Here is an 18,527-nt window from a genome sequence, read left to right on the forward strand (position 1 = left end):
CATGGAACTTATGTTTGAGTAGGAAGTAAAGTTTAATTCAAATTTTAAATTTAGTATTTCAGGGGAATCAGAAAAAAGATTCCATGTACAGAAAACCAGCTCACTTGTTTGGTTTGCAGGTAGGGTGGGGATGCTTAGTGGCATGATTTGAATTAGTGAACCACGTTAGGTTTTATGAATTCAGTGGTGAACACTTAGTAAAAAATGGTTTCTGGCCTTTAAACTTTAAAATCTTAATTAAGTTTGAGTTACTAACAATAAACATAAATCTGGGCCAGAAGTCTAAAGTATTAAATGCTTATGAAGAAATGAAGAAACATAACAGTAGTTCACAGTAGACAATTCAGAGAGATGCTTTTAAGTGGACCAGCTCTAGTTCATTCATAGATGTGAGTGGTTTTAATTAAATCAATTTTCTCCTTCCTGCCTTTCCCCTCCCCTCCCCTCCCCCTCCCCTCCCCTCCCCTCACCGTTCTACAAATGTGCTTGTACTTTTAATTTTCTGGCAAATTTCCTTTTGGTTTATATAGCAAAGTTGTGTGAATACGCAGACGTGTAAGTTAGTGGCTTTGTATCTACTCCAGTATCTGTAATGTACTGTTTTATTTTTGCAGAGTGATCTTTGGTCTTGTGGCATTACAGCCATTGAGATGGCAGAAGGTGCTCCCCGTAAGTAACTTTCTTTTCTTTTTAGCTCACTTGTTACGTGTGACTTAAACCCCTCCCAAGACTTCAAAAAGAACAGCTCAGCTCCATGGGTAAAGGCATTTCTGGTGGACTGTTTAGATGTAGGCAACATTAATATAGTCAAGTTTTAGATGTAGAAGGAATTCTTGGCAACCACTATGACTATTCCTTTTGAATATCTCTAGGAGGCCTATAGGCTACATTTTCTTTTACTTAAGTTGTACTCACATGTGTGACCTGAAGCAGTGCTGAGATCAGATAATAAGTGGTAAGTTTTGTTTTTACATTTTAAATTGAGTAATTCAGTGAAGCTAGTCCTAACACATGAAATTTTAGTATTAAGTTTTGACTTTACAAATGGAGACAAAACTTTATTGATAGAATAATTTTTTGTGCATGTTAACTGAAATTTTGTGAGTGTTTGCTTCTCCACTGGATTAATGAGATCTTCATAGAATTCATTTTCGATCACGGATGAGGTAGAATTGTAGAGAACAAGGAAAAAACCACTGCATTTTCTGCTGGCCTCCATTAAAACAGGTATACACAAAGAATGTATAACTGTCTGGCATGGCACATAGTTGCTGCTGAATAAATATTTGTTGAATGAATGAAAATAATTATTGACAGCTAAAAATTCGTTTTCAGTATAGAAATAGAGATCTGCCTCAAACACCATACATTCCCCTGTGCTTCCCTCTAAGAAAGTAAGACAGAGAAGTACCACCTCATCCTTTGTCTCAGTTTTTGTTCACAAGGGGAATAGTATTGTCTGCCTCTCCTCATTGCCCAGATGCCTTGTAAGGGTCTTTTGAAGGTAAAGAAACACATGAAAATGCACATTGCATATGGTGACATAGTAATGCCTACATGTGTGCCTAACACACCTTTATTGGGTGAGTCATAGGAGTACAAACAGTAATTGCACAGAATTAAATCCATTTCATGCTCAATTTTTGCTCTTTCTAGTATTTTTAGCTATAACAACAAACAGCATTTCTGGAGGGCCTAACTGTGCTCATTCTGTTCCAGGCATTGTGTGAAGGCCTTTGCAAGCCATATCTTATTTAATCTCGACAACAACCCCATGAAAATACAATCATTTTCATTGTAATCTAACAGATAGTTTAACAACTTAAGTGTTAGTTCCTATAAGACTTAGATTTATGAAAACTTTCCAATGTCTGTTTGAAAATGTATATTCTTCTTGTTGCTCTTGTCCTCCCACTTTGCTATTTTTAAATGGGAAATTCAAGGTATGCCCTGGAGTTCATAACTAGATGTCTAGACTGCTTGGTATGAAGCCTGTCAGTCAGACGATGGGCCAGAGCATTTCATGTTATTTATGACTGAACCCTAGAAATCAAGAATGAGTAAAATAAGTGCCGTACTGACACGACCGTCTCCTCTCCCCAGCTCTCTGTGACATGCATCCAATGAGAGCACTGTTTCTCATTCCCAGAAACCCTCCTCCCCGGCTGAAGTCAAAAAAATGGTAAGCTATATACGGTTTTTTGTTGTTCTTTTCCCTTTTTTTAAAAAATTGTTTCTTTTTAGTTATACTTTCCTCTGAGATAAAATTCTGGCCCTTCTAATTCTGGGGAACACAAGAGCCAGTTCTCCAAAACACCAATTAAAAGATGCATTGATTTTTTTTAAATGTGATTTTTCTTGTTAAATTCTCTCTGAATTACAAAACAGTGACAAATGACCACATGAAACACTATAACATGTCTAAAGACAAATGTTCCATTTTAATATTTAGGCATTCTTTTAAGTGTAATAGACTTCTAAACATCTTTCCATTAAAGAAAGAAAGCAACCGGGCGTGGTGGCTCGCGCCTGTAATTCCAGCGTTTTGGGAGGCCAAGGCGGGAGGATCACCTGAGGTCAGGAGTTCGAGACCAGCCTGATCAACATGGAGAAACCCCGTCTCTACTAAAAAACAATACAAAATTAGCCGGGCGTGGTGGCACATGCCTGTAATCCCAGCTACTTGGGAGGCTGAGGCAGGAGAATCGCTGGAACCTGGGAGGCGGAGGTTGTGGTGAGCTGAGATCACGCTATTGCACTCCAGCCTGGGCAACAAGAGCGAAACTCTGTCTCAAAAAAAAGAGAAAGAAAGCAAGCTGTGTTGACTTGCATTTCCTCACATGTAGTAGGATTTTAAAATTAATGGAGGCTTTTACTGTAATTATTATTTTTTTAATTGAATTTAGACATACCAGCTTTAATGGCAGAATAGCATATTAACAGAATGGTTTTATATTCTTAGGCTGTCACTTTTCCTTCTCCTTGTAATTCTCATACATTTGTCAAACAGAGTACTGATATCCGCAGAGAGAGTAGGATGACTTTCCCTGAGAAGAGCTGTTAGGATTGCAGCATTGTGGGAACATGCTGTTGGGTTAGTTGTAAAATCTCGAAGGAGAGAGAGCAGTGTTTTGGGTTCTCCTGAGAATTTTGCCTGCTCTTTCCCTCCTGAATTTCTTTCTGGGTCCTTTCTTGTTTGTTCTGGTCTGTACTCTGGCTCTTCATGCATGGCCTTCCCTCCTTTTTGTGTTCCTCTTTCTGTTTTTCTGGGCTTATTGATTCCCACCTACTATATGGCTTTTTTTTTTTTTTTTGAAACAGTTCTTACTAGTTTTCCAATTGATAACTGCCTCCTCTTAGGTTCTTGACTCTCCTTCTGAAATATGCAGAACATCTCAGAGTTAAGCTTCCATTCTGAGTTTGGCCTTTTAGCTGTTCCTGTTTATGCTTTTTTTCTCTTTTGCTCACCTTGTGGTGATTTGCAGTTCTCTTTCCCCTATATTGTTGCACGCTGACATCCGTCTTCATACCAGTTTTCTTCATGCTTCTCCCTGTAGCTCACTGACCTTGCTCCCAACACATTTCACCGTTCTTTCCCCTCTGTCTTCTGCTGGCAGGATTTTTCTCATTTTTTATACAGTCTTTAACCACATTTGTATCCATGTGGCTGTCTAATTCCATTTACCCGTGTTTAGAATGGTTTTTATTGCCACAGAGTTGTAAGGATTCTAGCCCCAGTCAGTCTTCTGTATTAAGACATAATAACTCTGGACTTCCATGGGTGGCCACGCCTAGGGAAACCATCAGTGTATAGCTGATGTCACCAAGGAATCAGCTGTGGAGCTGGAGTAACTACCCAGTTCATGCTTTAATTAAGTAGTACTCATTTTCCCCTTTTCTTTATCTCTCTCAGATTTTGTTGACAGAAGTCTATACTGGAAGGATTGCTAAGTTAATGCTGTCTTCAGGGTATCTCACACTCTGATTAATCTGTCCATTAGCTACAGTTCTGTATTAACCACTATGTGTCCAACATACAGTGATACAAAGATACAGTGGTAGACAGCAATAAATGCTTCCTGTGTTCTTTTCTTACACCAAACTTTCTTTAAACTGGGTTAGATGGCACATTTCATCCATTTATATCCCTGTTCTAATGTTACCCAAGTGTTCTAAAAGGATGAGATAATTATGGACGTAAAGTCCTTCTTCCTTTGTGATTGCTGTCCACCGTCCACCTGATGTAAATTCTACTGTTTTTTTGAGAAATAGCTTTCAAAAGATGATCAGTGTCCTTCTGCCAGCAGAACTTGATTCTTGACTTTAGGAAATACGTTGTAGATCGTTGATTCCCAGATGTTAGTCTGTGGACACAATGCTTAGGAATCCTTTTGGAATCTTTTAACTGATGGCTCCAACCTCAAAGTTTCTGGTCTGGGGAGTGACTCAGGTATTTGTATCTTCAGTAAACTCCTCAAAATGATCTTTGTGGACATTGGGTCTTAGAACTGTCTCTGTGTTAAAGCATTTCACTATAATGTGTAGAATCTTCCATGTTCCTCATTAAATGTAGAATAAAGTAACAGCTACTTTGAATGACTTTAAGGGCTTTTCTCTGAGCTGACCCTAACCTATTTTTCCATTCTTTTTCACTTTTCATACTAGCCTCAGAAAATAACTCATTATTCTCTAACACTTCCCTACTTTTGTTCATATCATTCCTTCACTCTGGAATGTTGTCTTCTCTGTCCTACCTTATGAATATCAAGTATCCCACTTTTTCTTCTTGTCCAGTCCACTGTAACAGGTTTTTTTTCCTCTGTAAGTTTGATATATGTCTGCTGTTGTGTATACCTAAATCTCTCCACTTTATTTCCCATGTGTGTGTGTTATAGAACCTGACATAAACAAATGCAAATAGTTGATACATAAATATTTGTTGAATTGAAAAAAAGTAAGTTTTAATGGAAATACCAGACAATAGAAGTGATTCTTAAAAGCAGTGAAGTGGAAAGAGTGAACTAATTTTCTGACTCACATTTTTAAAGACCGAAGAACACCTCATTCATTCAACAAAAATTTATTCCATACCTATTGTGGCGTACATGCCTAGTGTTGAGCATTGCCTACAGGTTGAGATGTAGGAACCAGTTTTTGACGTGTACCATTTCAACCTTTCAGCGGGACAGAAACATAAAGCATGCAGTCTGTTAAAAGCAGATAACCCCAGAAGAAAGGCTCCTAACTTGGGGACACATAGGGCAGCGTGTTGCCAGGAAGATTTACCAGAAGTGGTGATTCTTGAGATGAGTCTCAAAAAATAGGATAGGTGATAGGTAAGAGTGGCTTGACCAAGGCTAGGGCCATGGTCCTCATGAGCTGGGCATGGAGAAACAGGAAGAAGTAAAAGTGGCTAGTATGGCAAATGTAGGTTAAAGATTCATCTCTTCCCCCTATCCCTCCAAAAAAACCAACAACGGTCATTTCCACCTTTGTAGGTTAAACAGAGGGAACTGACAAATCAACCAGTTTGGAACTCTGGTTGAAATGTCAAATTAACAGGTTCAAGAGACCCAGCATTTCATCGTGGACTCTGCTCCTTTTCTTATCTCATTGTCTGTCCTTGTCTTCTAGGTACCAGACATCTGTCCCGTCTACCTTCATTTTATCAAAGACCTCCCTTTACCCCCTTGCTGCCACCACTCCTGTTAATTAAGTGATTAATGTGCAATATTAGATTTAAATCCAGTTCATTTAAATCTGACCTCCTTGTTAGCTGCCTATTTGTGGTGTGTTATTAGTGATACGATGCACCACTTAAACTGTGCTAAATTAATGCTCCTGATCCTCAACAGTCCTGAATTCCTATTTATGTTTCATACATTATTCCTATGCATTTGCAGAATGTTCACAGTGAATTCTGAAGCTCTTCTTTATGCTGAGGCTTGTAAGTTACTGATACTTTGGATCTTTACTCTTTGTGGTGGAAATTTGATGATCTTTTTCACTTCTTACAGGTCGAAGAAATTTTTTAGTTTTATAGAAGGGTGCCTGGTGAAGAATTACATGCAGCGGCCCTCTACAGAGCAGCTTTTGAAACATCCTTTTATAAGGGATCAGCCAAATGAAAGGCAAGTTAGAATCCAGCTTAAGGATCATATAGATCGTACCAGGAAGAAGAGAGGCGAGAAAGGTACTAAGCCTGTTTTTGTTTTCATCCTTTAAAATTTTTATGTTTAGTTTCTTGCCAACTAGAGTAGGTCGCTCCCTTCCCAGCTGTGAGAGTGCTCACTTGGCCAGTGCTTGCATGGTTTCTCTCTGCTTGCAGTTCAGTGCTTAGGCCTGGGGTCCAGTCTGGCTCCAGGTGGAGTTGGCTGGAGCTTTGTGTTGTGTCACCAAGCTTACAGCAAATAGATCGGCATTGCGATGGGATGCTTTTCTTGTTCCCGAGGGTCACATCATTGTTGCTGCCCATTTTACTTCCTTATGGATGTGTTCATGGTATATTTCACTGGGGTTTATTGAGCATCTGCTGTGAGCATCACCATCAGTGTGTTTCTGTATAATTCTCCTGCCCAAGAACCCCTGCTCAGGGGATTTTTACTGCTCTACTCTATTACAAGTGGTGTGGTAGCATGGGCCACATGCATAGTCAGATGACTTTGCTTTAAGTAGCATGCACAGCACAAGCATGCTCTTGTGCTAAATAGTGAAGGTTCTTTTCTGTTCCCAGTATCTTTGTTTTATGTCTTTGCACATACTTTGCCCACCTTCCTGGAATGCTCTCTGTTTTCCTTCTGTCCAGCGAGGTGCAGTTCAAACATCGTCACCATCTTTACTAAACCATCTTCTCTGAGGCTGCTAGCTCACATTGATCTTTCTCTTTTGTGGGTCCTTATAATAACTTTATAGAACAACACTTGGTTAAGTGGTATCCTATTACTTTTTGGTTCAAATTTCAAGGTCAGAGAAGAAACTAAGAAGAGCAGGTTCAAGGCAGTAAAAGAATTGGTCAAAGTCTGGAGGCCTTTCTGCCTGTACTGGTATTCATAGTTAAGTCATCATTGATGTTTAAAATAACCTTTTTCCTTCTGATATACTTAGTTATAAAAGTAATTAGGCTTTGTACATTAAGCTATGCACTTGTAACACAGTTAACTAAAGTTTGAAAACAAGACTTTTTTTCCTTAACTCTCAACTGACATGGAAGCGCTGTTTAGGAAAAAAATTATTTGCATATTGGATCATTTTCCCATGACTTTACTTAGTAATAATAGCTAACGTTCATGGAACATTTGCCAGATACCTTGGATCATCTCACGTTTTCCTCATCACCCACATTTTGCAGATGGAAACAGCAGAGCACCTTCCCTTCCTTTCAGTCTTCAAGTCACAGTGACCTCTTCATTTTCTTTTTGGGTTTACCTTCCAGATACCATTAGCCTCGTGTCAATAATTAGTAATTTGTAGTGTAAAATTATAAACATAGCAGAGTACCTATTTTAAGGATTCTGAAGATTATTTAAGCTGGAATTTCCCTTTGAAGCTAGCATAATCTATTAAAATAGCTTTGATGGTCTAGCATACAGAAGAGCTTATGTTATATGTGTAGACTGACAAATTTGTACGGAACCATGTTTTAATTGCCCAGGCACTTAAAAACCAGGAAACTGATTTTCATCATTTTTTTTTTTTTTTGAGACAGAGTCTTGCTCTGTCACCCAGGCTGGAGTACAGTGGTGCGTTCTTGGCTCACTTGCAGCCTCCACCTCCCAGGTTCAAGTGATTCTCCTGCCTCAGCCTGTTGAGTAGCTGGGATTACAGGCATGCACCACCACACCCGGCTGATTTTTGTATTTTTAATAGAGACAGGCTTTCACCATGTTGGTCAGGCTGGTCTTGAACCCCTGATCTCGTGATCTGCCTGCCTCGGCCTCCCAAAGTGCTGAGATTACAGGCGGGAGCCACCACACCCAGCCTGATTTTCATCTTGTATATCTTTGAAAAAAATAGAGGTGTGTGTGTCTAGACTGCTTTTAAATCTCTTCAACCTGTCTGGTTTTTTGATTGATTTCTGGAGTGAAACTGCTCACTGAAAGTTAGATATTGACATTAAGTGAAGGGACCAGTAAAATGGCCTTTTGGGAAAACTGTCTAAAATCTGTAGAACTGAAAATGAGTTATTGATGTTGAAACTTGTTTGTTTGAAGTCTGGCCTAAGTAGAGCAAATTTTAGTCTCATTCTTTTGCTGTATGGTTTAATTAGTTTTCCCTGGTTTTGCCTGGTTTGTTTGTGGGTACATTTGGCTTATTTTTCCTGTACCTAGTTAATGTTACACTTTGTGTCCATCTCCCAGGCTTTTCTCTCTGCTGCACTCTCCATGGATCCGTAATTGCAAAAAATCGCCAAATAAATTATCTTGGTTGCCTTAGTTTCAGCAGTTACATATCTTTTTGAATTTTGCCATCAAAGTGGATTTTGGTGAATTTGCTAGTGCCTTTGGGTTCTTTTCTTGTGTGTCAGGGGCTCTGGATCCCCTCTCGTGGTCCTGCACCTCCTCAGCAGTGCATCCCCATACAAGGTTGGCTCGAATGCCGTGGAATCAGCTTTTCTATGGGGAGTAAGGCTGACCAGGGAATAGATGCTGTCACTATGAGAATGTGGTGTCTTGCCCCTCCTCCCCAAATCCTCTATACAAGTTGCTGTTTTCACAGGGAACTTGTTTATTTTCTGCCATGATGCTCCTGGAGATGCTTGTCTGAACAGGCATGTGTCAGGATTTGTGAACTGTCCCATTTATCTTGTCCTTTTCTTCATAGATGAAACTGAGTATGAGTACAGTGGGAGTGAGGAAGAAGAGGAGGAAGTGCCTGAACAGGAGGGAGAGCCAAGGTAACCACGAAGCCACTGTTCAGTATCCTGCTTTATGAAGGGATTAAGTTTTATGTTGTGCCAGGATTTCAGAAGACTCCTGTGTGGTACAAAGAATCTTAAATTACTTAGACAGCATCTTACTATCTTCCATTCTTCTCTGTTCTTGACAGATTCCTGTAAACATTTTTCTTCCCTGGATCCTCTTACCCAGTGATTCTTTACCAAGGGTTGTATTGTGTCCCCTTCCCCAGTCACTGAAAAATGTGTGGGCCTGGGCAGGGGAGAGTGCCCCAGCATTTATTGTTCCAGAAGCCATGGATGGTGAAGGTGCCATTGAACACCATTTCTTGTGGTATATAGAACATGGCTACTCAAAAAGAATTGTCCCGCCAATGGACCAGCAGGACTGTGTGTGTCCTGATTTATTTTACTGTCTGTGTTTTAGTTTATCTCTGGCTCCCCAAGGTTCAGTAAAGCAGAAGGTTAAGGAGTCAGATTGGTTACATGAACCTCATAATAACTGATGAATCAGAGAATAGAGGATTTTTGGATTGTGATGTTGGGTGTGCCTGGCAGTTGTCCGTGCTGCAGTATGTGGCTGATGAAGTGAACAAAGGGAGGGTGGAAGGGCATCTCAAGTGACCTGTAGGGAGCCGTGTGCCAGAGAATGGGACTTGGAAGAGAAAGAAGAGAATTTATTGAAGCTACTTCATAATCTCTTTTTCTTCTTATGTAGGAGAGATTTTAATCCATTTTAGACTAAGAATTTCAGAGGAATTTGAACCGATTTCATGAGCGATGTAATTGTTTTTGAATAGGAGGAGCACTGTATGATGAAAAAGGCAATTTAAGGAGATAATGTTTGCCATGCTGCTCTGGATGCCGTGGCAGTGGAGAAGTAACTCGGTGGGGAGGTCAGCTAGGAAGGGTGTGTTTAATTGATCTGTGCAGTGGCTAATTCGTAGGACCCACTTGGGCTCAGCTGCTGACCTGGAAATAAGAAAGTGGGAGGGAATTATGACAGGGCTTGGTGGTTGACCAGACAAAGACAAAGGAATGGTGTAAACACTGAAGAGTGGTCTGATGGTTCTGTTTACTGAAGAAAAAAAAAAGTGGTTAAAGGACTAGTGAAATCAAAGAAGGTGATTTCAACCTTTCCTTTTACTGAGTTTGAATTGTTAGGAGAATCCTAAATAGAAATGTCTTGTCAAGCAAACATCTAGGACAGCATTTTAAGATATTTACTAAATAAATAAAAGAAGATACGGGACTATTGAATTGTAGATATAGTCATTTCTGTGGATGTATTAGTTGTCTCCCTGGAGTCAGAGGAACTCAGAGAATGAATGTAGAAATGGAATAGTATGCTGGTGCTGCCGTCTCACTTATAGGACAGTGTGATCGGTGCACTCCCCTGAAAGCCCTGCTTTCTCCAACAGTTCCATTGTGAACGTGCCTGGTGAGTCTACTCTTCGTCGAGATTTCCTGAGACTGCAGCAGGAGAACAAGGAACGTTCCGAGGCTCTTCGGAGACAACAGTTACTACAGGAGCAACAGCTCCGGGAGCAGGAAGAATATAAAAGGCAACTGCTGGCAGAGAGACAGAAGCGGATTGAGCAGCAGAAAGAACAGAGGCGACGGCTAGAAGAGGTAGCAAAAGGAAAATGTCCAAGTTGGTCGGTCTTTTCTCTTTCTGCATTTACACTGCTAGTTAGCCACTTGGAGGAATATCCTCTGTAGCTTCCTGAGGTAATACTTATCCCCTGGCACAGCTGTTTACATAACTTGTGAAAGAAAGCTTACGCTTTGGACTGGCAGGCCTTCACATTCCTTGAGGCCTTAGAAATGTTTTCCTTCCTTGTGAAAACTTTAAGGATCTGCCCCACAGTTACTCATCAACATACTGTGTTAGATGCAGAGCAAGTGTCCCAAAGATGGCATCAGACCAGTTTTGTGAAGTCTTTTGCATTATGGTTTAAGTTGGCTTGCTCAGGATTGACCTGATTGCTTTTCTACTCTCAGCCTCTGGGTCCCAGTTCGAATGTGTTTATTTTTCTGAAACTTCAGACTTTTTCACATGAAAGTTTTTTTTTTTTCTAAATGCCTTAACCTTAGGTATACTCGAGTAGGGGATGCAGATGAGGACAAATGGCTAATGCGTGCAGGGCTTAATACCTAGGTGACGGGTTGAGAGGTGCAGCAGACTACCATGGCACATGTTTACCTATGTATCAAACCACATTCTGCAATGTATCCCAGAACTTAAAGTAAAATAAAATTAAAAAAAAAAAAAAAAAAGGATAAGATTTGGACATAGAGGCGGAAACACGGGAAGAGTGCCGCATGGCAAAGGGAGGCAAGATGGGAATTATGGTCTACAAGTCAAGGAAGGCCCAATATTGCCTGCAACCACCTAAGCTAGGAAGAGGCAAAGAAGGACCCTTCCCTAGAGCTTTCAGAGAGAACATGGCCTTGCTGACACCTTGATATCAGAGTTCCAGCATCCAGAACTGTCAGAAAATAAATTTTTACTGGTTTAAGCCAAAAAACAAACAAACAAAAACAAAACCCCCCCCCCTCCCACACACACACAAGAGTAAGGGATGCAGAAAGCAGTTTGAACCTGGAAGTTGTAATGTCCTCTGGTGGAGAAGTACATTTTACACCACCTGCTCATTTAACTCATTAATATTGCTAACATTGGTAATGTGGTTACCTTACAGCTTTCACGTTTTTAATGCACAGAAATATATTATTTCCCTATACAGTCATGGGTCGCTTAATGACGGGGATACATTCTGAGAAATGCATCATTAGGTGATCCGTCATTGTGGGAACATCATAGAGTGTACCTACACAGACCTAGATGGTACAGCCTACTACGCACCTAGACTATGTGGTGTGGCCTCTTGCTCCTAGGCTACAAACCTGTACAGCATGTTACTGTGCCTAATACTGTAGGCAGTTGTAACACAATGGTAAGTATTTGTATATGTAAACATAGAAAAAGTATGGTAAAAATATGATATTATAATTTTATGGGACCACCATTGTATATGCAGTTCATCATTGACCAAAACACGGCTATTTCACCTGGGGATCAGAAGAGTCTTTTGATTTTCTTTTCTTGACTGGCTCCTGCTGCATACCTCACAGGTCCAAATTTCTCATTCATTATCATTTCTGTTTTTATTTAATTCACACACATTATTGTTTTACCTTTTTTCCCCCAGAAAAATGGCCCAACAACAGTAAAGTCCTGTATTGATATTATCCAGTGGAATTTAACCTATTAGGTAGCAACACATGCTATTAAATATTATCCTACTAATTTAACAGCACATTTTGGCATGGAATCTTTCATACACTTTGTGTATTTGTAGTCTGGATTCTGAAAACTCTTTATAATTTGCAGCTTGTTTAGAAAAATCAGTGCCTGCTGAACCAAGGAGCCTGCAAATATTCAGCTAGGACTTTCAGAAGAAAACAGGACATACATTCCCCTGTAGTAGGGACAACTTCGCTGCTTTTATAATGCTTTTTGTAGCTAATTTGCAAATTCCTTGTAGTATTTTCGTTAAGACTCTTTTCAGTGTTCTTTGAATGTAACAGATCTTGAATGAGTTCAGAGGTCTGTTCAAGTTGCATATTGACTGTACTTACTATATTAGAATGCTTGAGTTTTGAGACTCTAGCTGTTTCTAGTTGTTTCTTGAAGTGGTGTTTTCCACTATCTTTTTTTGATCCCAGCCTGTACTTTCCTTAAGCAGGTGGCATAGATTACTTTGGTGGTTCATAACTTGAAGTGCCAAGGACCAGATCAAGTTAACACTCATTTGTAACACAGGCACTGGAAATGTCTTTCAGGCTGTCACTAGTGAGACGGGTATCCATTATCCAGCCTCTGCATGTGGTAGGTGGTGAAGGTGAGCGATGGTAGAAGGTGAAGGTGAGCGATGGCTCACGGGGAAGAGCTGAAATTTTAAAGTCATTTTGTTTTATAAGCTAAGTAGATGCTGGTGAATGTCTATGAAAACAAGAATTTTGTACTTGTCATGTTTTAATTAGCCCATTATGGATTTTCAGTGTAAGTTCAAACTCAGGGTCATCTCTTTGAGCTTCTTAATTAGGAAAGATTAAGAAAATATTGGAATGGGAAAAGTCACATGAGTAGAATTCCACTGGTTTGGATTTTTGGTCAGCTAGCTGCTTGTTACTAGCCTGGGTAATTAAGCTTTATTTACACTCCAGGTCTGAGGAAGGTAATTTGGGAATAGAGTGATCCCGTATTTGGGGGTTTGATTCTAGGACTTCCCATGGATACCAGAACTGCAGATGCCCAAGCCCCTGATATAAAGTGGCCTACTATTTGCATATAACCTGTGCACTCCCTTCCATATATAGTCATATGTTGCATAACAACGTTTTGGTCAACAACCGACTACATGTATGATGGTGGTCCCATAAGATTATCATGGAGCTGAAAAATTCCTGTTGCCTAGTGACATCATAGCCATTGTAACGTGTAATGGGTTGTAGCACAACCTGTTACTCATGATTGTGGTGATGCCTGGTGTAAACTCACGTATTGCACTGCTGGTTGTATAAAAGTATAGCACATACAATTATATACGGTATATGTTACTGGGTTTATGTATTTACTATATTATACTTTTTAATCATTATTTTAGAGTGTACTCCTTCTACGTATTAAAAACCAAGTTAACTGCAAAAGAGCCTTAGGCAGGTCCTTCAGGAGGATTCCAGAAGAAGGCATTGTGATCATAGGAGATGACAGCTGACAGCTCCATGTGTGTTATTTGCCCTTGAAGACCCTCCAGTGGGACAAGATGTAGAGGGAGAAGATAGTGATATTGAGGATCCTGACCTTGTGTATGTTTGTGTGTTACTTTTTAACAAAAACATTTTTAAAGCTAAAAAATTTTAATTAGGAAAAAGTTTATAGGACAGAAATTTAAAGAAAGAAAATATTTTGTACAGATTTATATGAAGTGTTTGTGTATTAAACTCACAAAAGAATAAAATTTAAAAGTTAAAGTAAGAGAACATTACATTAAGATTAATTTAATATTGAAGAAAGAAAAACATTTTAAAATAAATTTAGTATGGCCTGAATGCACAGTGTTTATGAAGGCTACAGTAGTGTATGCTAATGTTCAAGGTCTTCATATTCACTTACCACTCACTCACTGACTCACCCAGAGCAACCTGTAGCTCCTCAAGCTCTATTCATGGTGAGATAGCATTTGTAATCTTTTATAGCATGTTTTTACTGTGCTTTTTTTGTGTTTAGATACACAACTACTTACCATTGTATTGCAGTTACTTAGCATATTCAGTATAGTACCATGCTGTGCAAGTTTGTAGCCTAGAAGCAATAGGCTACACCATATGGCCTAGGTGTGTAATAGGCTGTACCGTCTAGGTTTGTGTGTGCACACTATATGATGTTCGTACAATGAAGAAATCACCTAACGACGCATTTCTAGGAACATATCCCTGTTGTTAAGCAACACATGACTGTACTTTATATCATCTCTGGATTACTTAATACCAAGTACAATGTAAATGCCATGCAAATACCTGTTATACTGTATTATTTAGGGAATAATGACCAAAAAGTCTGCACAGATGCAGTGTTTTCAAGTATTTTTTGACCCAAGGTTGGTTGAATCCATGTGGATGTGGAAGCTGTGGATACAGAAGGCTGACTATTTGAGCCATAATTGGTTCATAGCCCTTTATTGGCATTAAGGATTTAGTCAGAACTGTTTGAGGAACAGAGATTATTTTATGAACAAAGTAAGTAAAGATGGTCAGCCTCACTCATAAGATATTAAAACTGAAAGGAGATAACTGTTATCTATCAGCAGACTGGCAAAACATGATCCAGAAAGTAAAGGCTGTGGGCAAACACAGTGCAGATGCCACAAAACCAGGCCCACTGGGGTTGGGGATTTCTCCTGCCATCCACACACTCCTGTCTCTGCACCCTTTTTGCAGGTGAGGGAGGGTGCTTTTGCCCTTCATAGGTCCTTCATCTTTAAGAAATATATACACTCCCACCCTCCAGCTCCCTTGGTGCTCTCTGATAACTGCTGCTGCTGGTATTGCCCTCCTTTGCTTCTCTGCCTCCTCCTTGTCTCCTGTGTGAACTGGATCTCCTTTGGAAGTCCTTGCAACTCTTTTGGAGTTTGTCTCCCAGTTTTGCTGAAAATGAGGTTTTTGTTTTCTCTTCTTGTTTTGTTTGGATGGTTCCAGGAGGAAAAGGGGAGAATGCTGAGCTCATGCAGCCAAGTTCGCACTGAGAGTCTCAGCACTTCTTCCCTGCCCCTCCCCGCTGCTCTTCATTTGTGTGACTGTGCTCCCTGGGTCCTTCTCTTCTGGGTACACTCATATTTTGTCAGTTTACTCTAAGTGAATTATCCAGATTCAGAAAAAGATAATTTTCTTCCTCCCTCAAAAAGGTGTTTTGTTTTGGAGACAGGGTTTTGCTGTGTCACCCAGGCTGGAGTGCAGTGCTGCAATCTCAGCTCACTGCACCCTCTGCCACCTGGGCTCAAGTGATCCTCCTGGCTCTACCTCTCTAGTAGCTGGGTCTACAGGCATGCACCAGCACACTAGGCTAATTTTTGTATTTTTTGTTTTGTAGAGATGGGGTTTCACCATTGTTGGCCAGGCTTGTCTCTTAACTCCTGGGCTCAGGCAATCCATCCGCCTACAGGCATGAGCCACTGTGCCCAGCCAAAAAGTTTTAATACTACTTTTCCTATTTAGAGCGTCATCACACCTTTGGCTCATAAAAGACTTTGGGTCTAGCTAAATTTTTTTTTGAATTTTGTTCACAAGCCAATCTTTTCTTCCATCTAGTATTTGCTTTTTAGGAAAAATGAAGCTTACTTAATTGTGGTGTCATTTTATCTCAATAGTTTTGTGCTCTTTTTTTTTTTTTTAAATTGAATCATGATTTGGCATCGTTTATCTGTTCCTCTCTACTTTCATGACATTCACACATTTGGTTAGCATGTTTTCTTTGTTCTTTGTCTAAGTTTAATAAAAATAGTCTGGGCATGATGGCTTACATCTGTAATCCCAGCCACTTTGAGAGGTCGAGATGGGATGCTCACTTAAGCCCAGGAGTTTGAGATCAGCTTGGGAATATAGCAAGACCCCATCTCTATTTAATAAAAAAAATAAAAAAAGAGTAAAAGAAAATAAAAATATTAAACAAGATGGTGTCCTGGAGAAAACCTGATTAGTTTTCTGCTACTTGTAATTTGAACAGTACTGATAGGATATTCAGGTCTTTCCTGTCTCAGAGTCTTTTAGCTGGTATTTAAAAAAATTTCTTACATCTTTTCCTTTCAAAGCCTTTACCCCTGGACTCTGAGTTGTCACTTTGTGATTTTGGAAAGTCTGCTTCCTCAACTGAGGGTAAATGTTAGTGTGAGCACCAGCAGTTTCTTTTGGCCTTTCTTGCACCGAGAGGACACAGAGTAACCTTTATTTCTGTCATTCCTACAAAATCCCAAAGTGATTGCTACAAATCTCAAAGTTAAATTTTAGAGGGGCGGTGGAAGTAGAAGACATTAAAAACAAAGGGAAGCAAGAGAAAAAAAACTCTGTGAAATAGGATTAGTATTAAAATTAAATTGTAACACTAGGAAAACATAAAAGTTTCTCAGTAAAAAATTAATAAACTGTGCCATGCATGCATTATGTGTTTCTTGGTTCTGAAATTTAGAAGGAAGGCAGTGAACTCCTTTACTCTGAAGCACTTTCCAGCAGTTGCCATGTATTTTAAAGAAATAACAACCATTTTCTGACTCCTCCTTTCCTACAGAAAAGGTCTTTGTTTTGCAGGCCATTAGTATCTAACATTAGGAGTACATGTTAGCACATGCTACCTTTCTTAAAAAAATAGTTCCAGCTTTAATATACACAGTAATCATAGTGTCCTGGCATGCCAATGCCCCTACAGCTAAGGCCTTGCTTCCTGTCAAGCTAGCAGCTCAGTTGGTATGCAGAAGGTGGCTGGCTTGCTTTTAAGAACTCCTTATAAGTTCTTAAATATTCTCTTGGCATCCCAGTCTGGTGTTTGGTTATATTTGCAGTTAAATTTTGTAGCAAGTTTAATTCCTCATACGTGATTTATTACCTAAAGATGGGGAAGAAACGAATAGTTCTCCACTGTAGCTTCATCAGAACTTGCAAATAAAAAAACTCAGGGGTTGATGGTATATCTGTGTAGTAACATGACCGCAGAAGTTCTTGGAAATAGCATAGTCCAAAGAATTAACTGGTTTATCAAAATATATTAGTTTCCACTGAAGCCAGTAAATCCAGTGGAGTATATTTAACTAGAGCTCACTATTACTAGTGTAATTTTATTTAGAAAAGCTTTTAGAATTGTGAGATGAAAGCTTTGCTTTTAAATACCAAACTAGAATAGGAACTGAGATAATTAAAGCTTTGTTGGAAAAGTACATATTTACTTAGGCATGCTTGGGAAAATTTAAGTAATAAAATCTCTGTAGTTTGAGAGATTTGATGATCACATTAGGACATCACACAGTTTTTCTGTCTGCTTTTGTTTTTTAAAAAAGGATAATTTAAGAAAATAAATTACATCAGTTTGTAAAAGCTTCAAAAGATTGTATCATGTTTATCGTTCTTAGTTGGGTAAGCCTGAAGAAGCATGTTCATTAAAATTCCCTGGGCTTTGTTATTTGCAATCATAGGCATAAGGTTAACAGTACAGACCGATGTTACTTTGTTGATGGTGTGTATGTTTAAGTTTTTGATACTTTCTTTTGAAGTTCTAATGCAAGAGGCCAGCTTTTCACATTACCTATTAAGATATTAAGGGCTTTCTTAATTGTTTAATGATTCCTCTTAGTGCCCCCAGTTACCTCCAAATTGAGGGCCTATTCTGAATGTAGTGGTTTTTATGGTTGATAGTTTAAATTCTTGCTCTCGATCTAGTTTACCACTTCAGCTATTAGAATATAATGTGGAAGAGAAGTCAGTAACTGTCCTTTTTTTTGTTTTGCCTTAGCTATTGTTCTTAACTATTTGGTCCCACTAACCAGGACTTGCTTAGTGGGATAGTCTTGGGAGATTTACCACTTTCCACATTGTCTTCTACGTTTTTTTTTAAAGTTATGTGACTTACCTGACCTGTAAGATTTGGAGGAAAGGAGCTGTTTCTAATTCATCTTTGTATATCTGTGGTGCTTAATAAGTACTTCTCAAATAGATGGATTAGTTGTTTGTAGTCTTATGTGTATCTCTGGAAAGGAAGGGCTCATTCAAATTTAAGCCTATGTGAAAATGAACCCTTGGGCTTGAGAGCTCTAATTTGAGTACCAGAGGTACCTTAGAGTGAGTACTTTAGAGGACCTTATACAATATCTGGAGGCATAAAGGAGGTGTTTTTTTTGTTTTTTTGTTTTTTGTTTTTTTTTTAGTATGAGGCACTACCCAGAGTAATAATTAAATCTCAAGACTTTGTGCTCTTACTTGGTGATCTTGAAAAGATTGCCTTAGGATTTCATTGTATTTCGTAGGACCTAGAGACCTAAATGGATTCCTGAGTCTGTCATCACTCTAAATGCTAAGTGTTGGGTAA

The 18,527-nt window shown here is 39.2% G+C and overlaps 1 protein-coding gene across 50 annotated transcripts in view; it reads left to right on the forward strand.

Annotated features, from left to right (window-relative positions):
• MAP4K4 (mitogen-activated protein kinase kinase kinase kinase 4) overlaps positions 1-18,527 on the forward strand; it is a 190,912-nt gene that overhangs the window by 133,055 nt on the left and 39,330 nt on the right. For all 50 annotated transcript variants that reach the window (XM_054547354.2, XM_054547357.2, XM_054547365.2 and 47 more), the window contains 5 exons: positions 615-669; positions 2,104-2,182; positions 6,018-6,193; positions 8,821-8,893; positions 10,315-10,525. In XM_054547354.2, the coding sequence (XP_054403329.1) occupies positions 615-669; positions 2,104-2,182; positions 6,018-6,193; positions 8,821-8,893; positions 10,315-10,525 (594 nt within the window). The remainder of the gene's footprint in view (positions 1-614; positions 670-2,103; positions 2,183-6,017; positions 6,194-8,820; positions 8,894-10,314; positions 10,526-18,527) is intronic.

The sequence above is a fragment of the Pongo abelii genome, chromosome 12, assembly GCF_028885655.2.
Source record: "Pongo abelii isolate AG06213 chromosome 12, NHGRI_mPonAbe1-v2.0_pri, whole genome shotgun sequence".
Taxonomy (NCBI): domain Eukaryota; kingdom Metazoa; phylum Chordata; class Mammalia; order Primates; family Hominidae; genus Pongo; species Pongo abelii.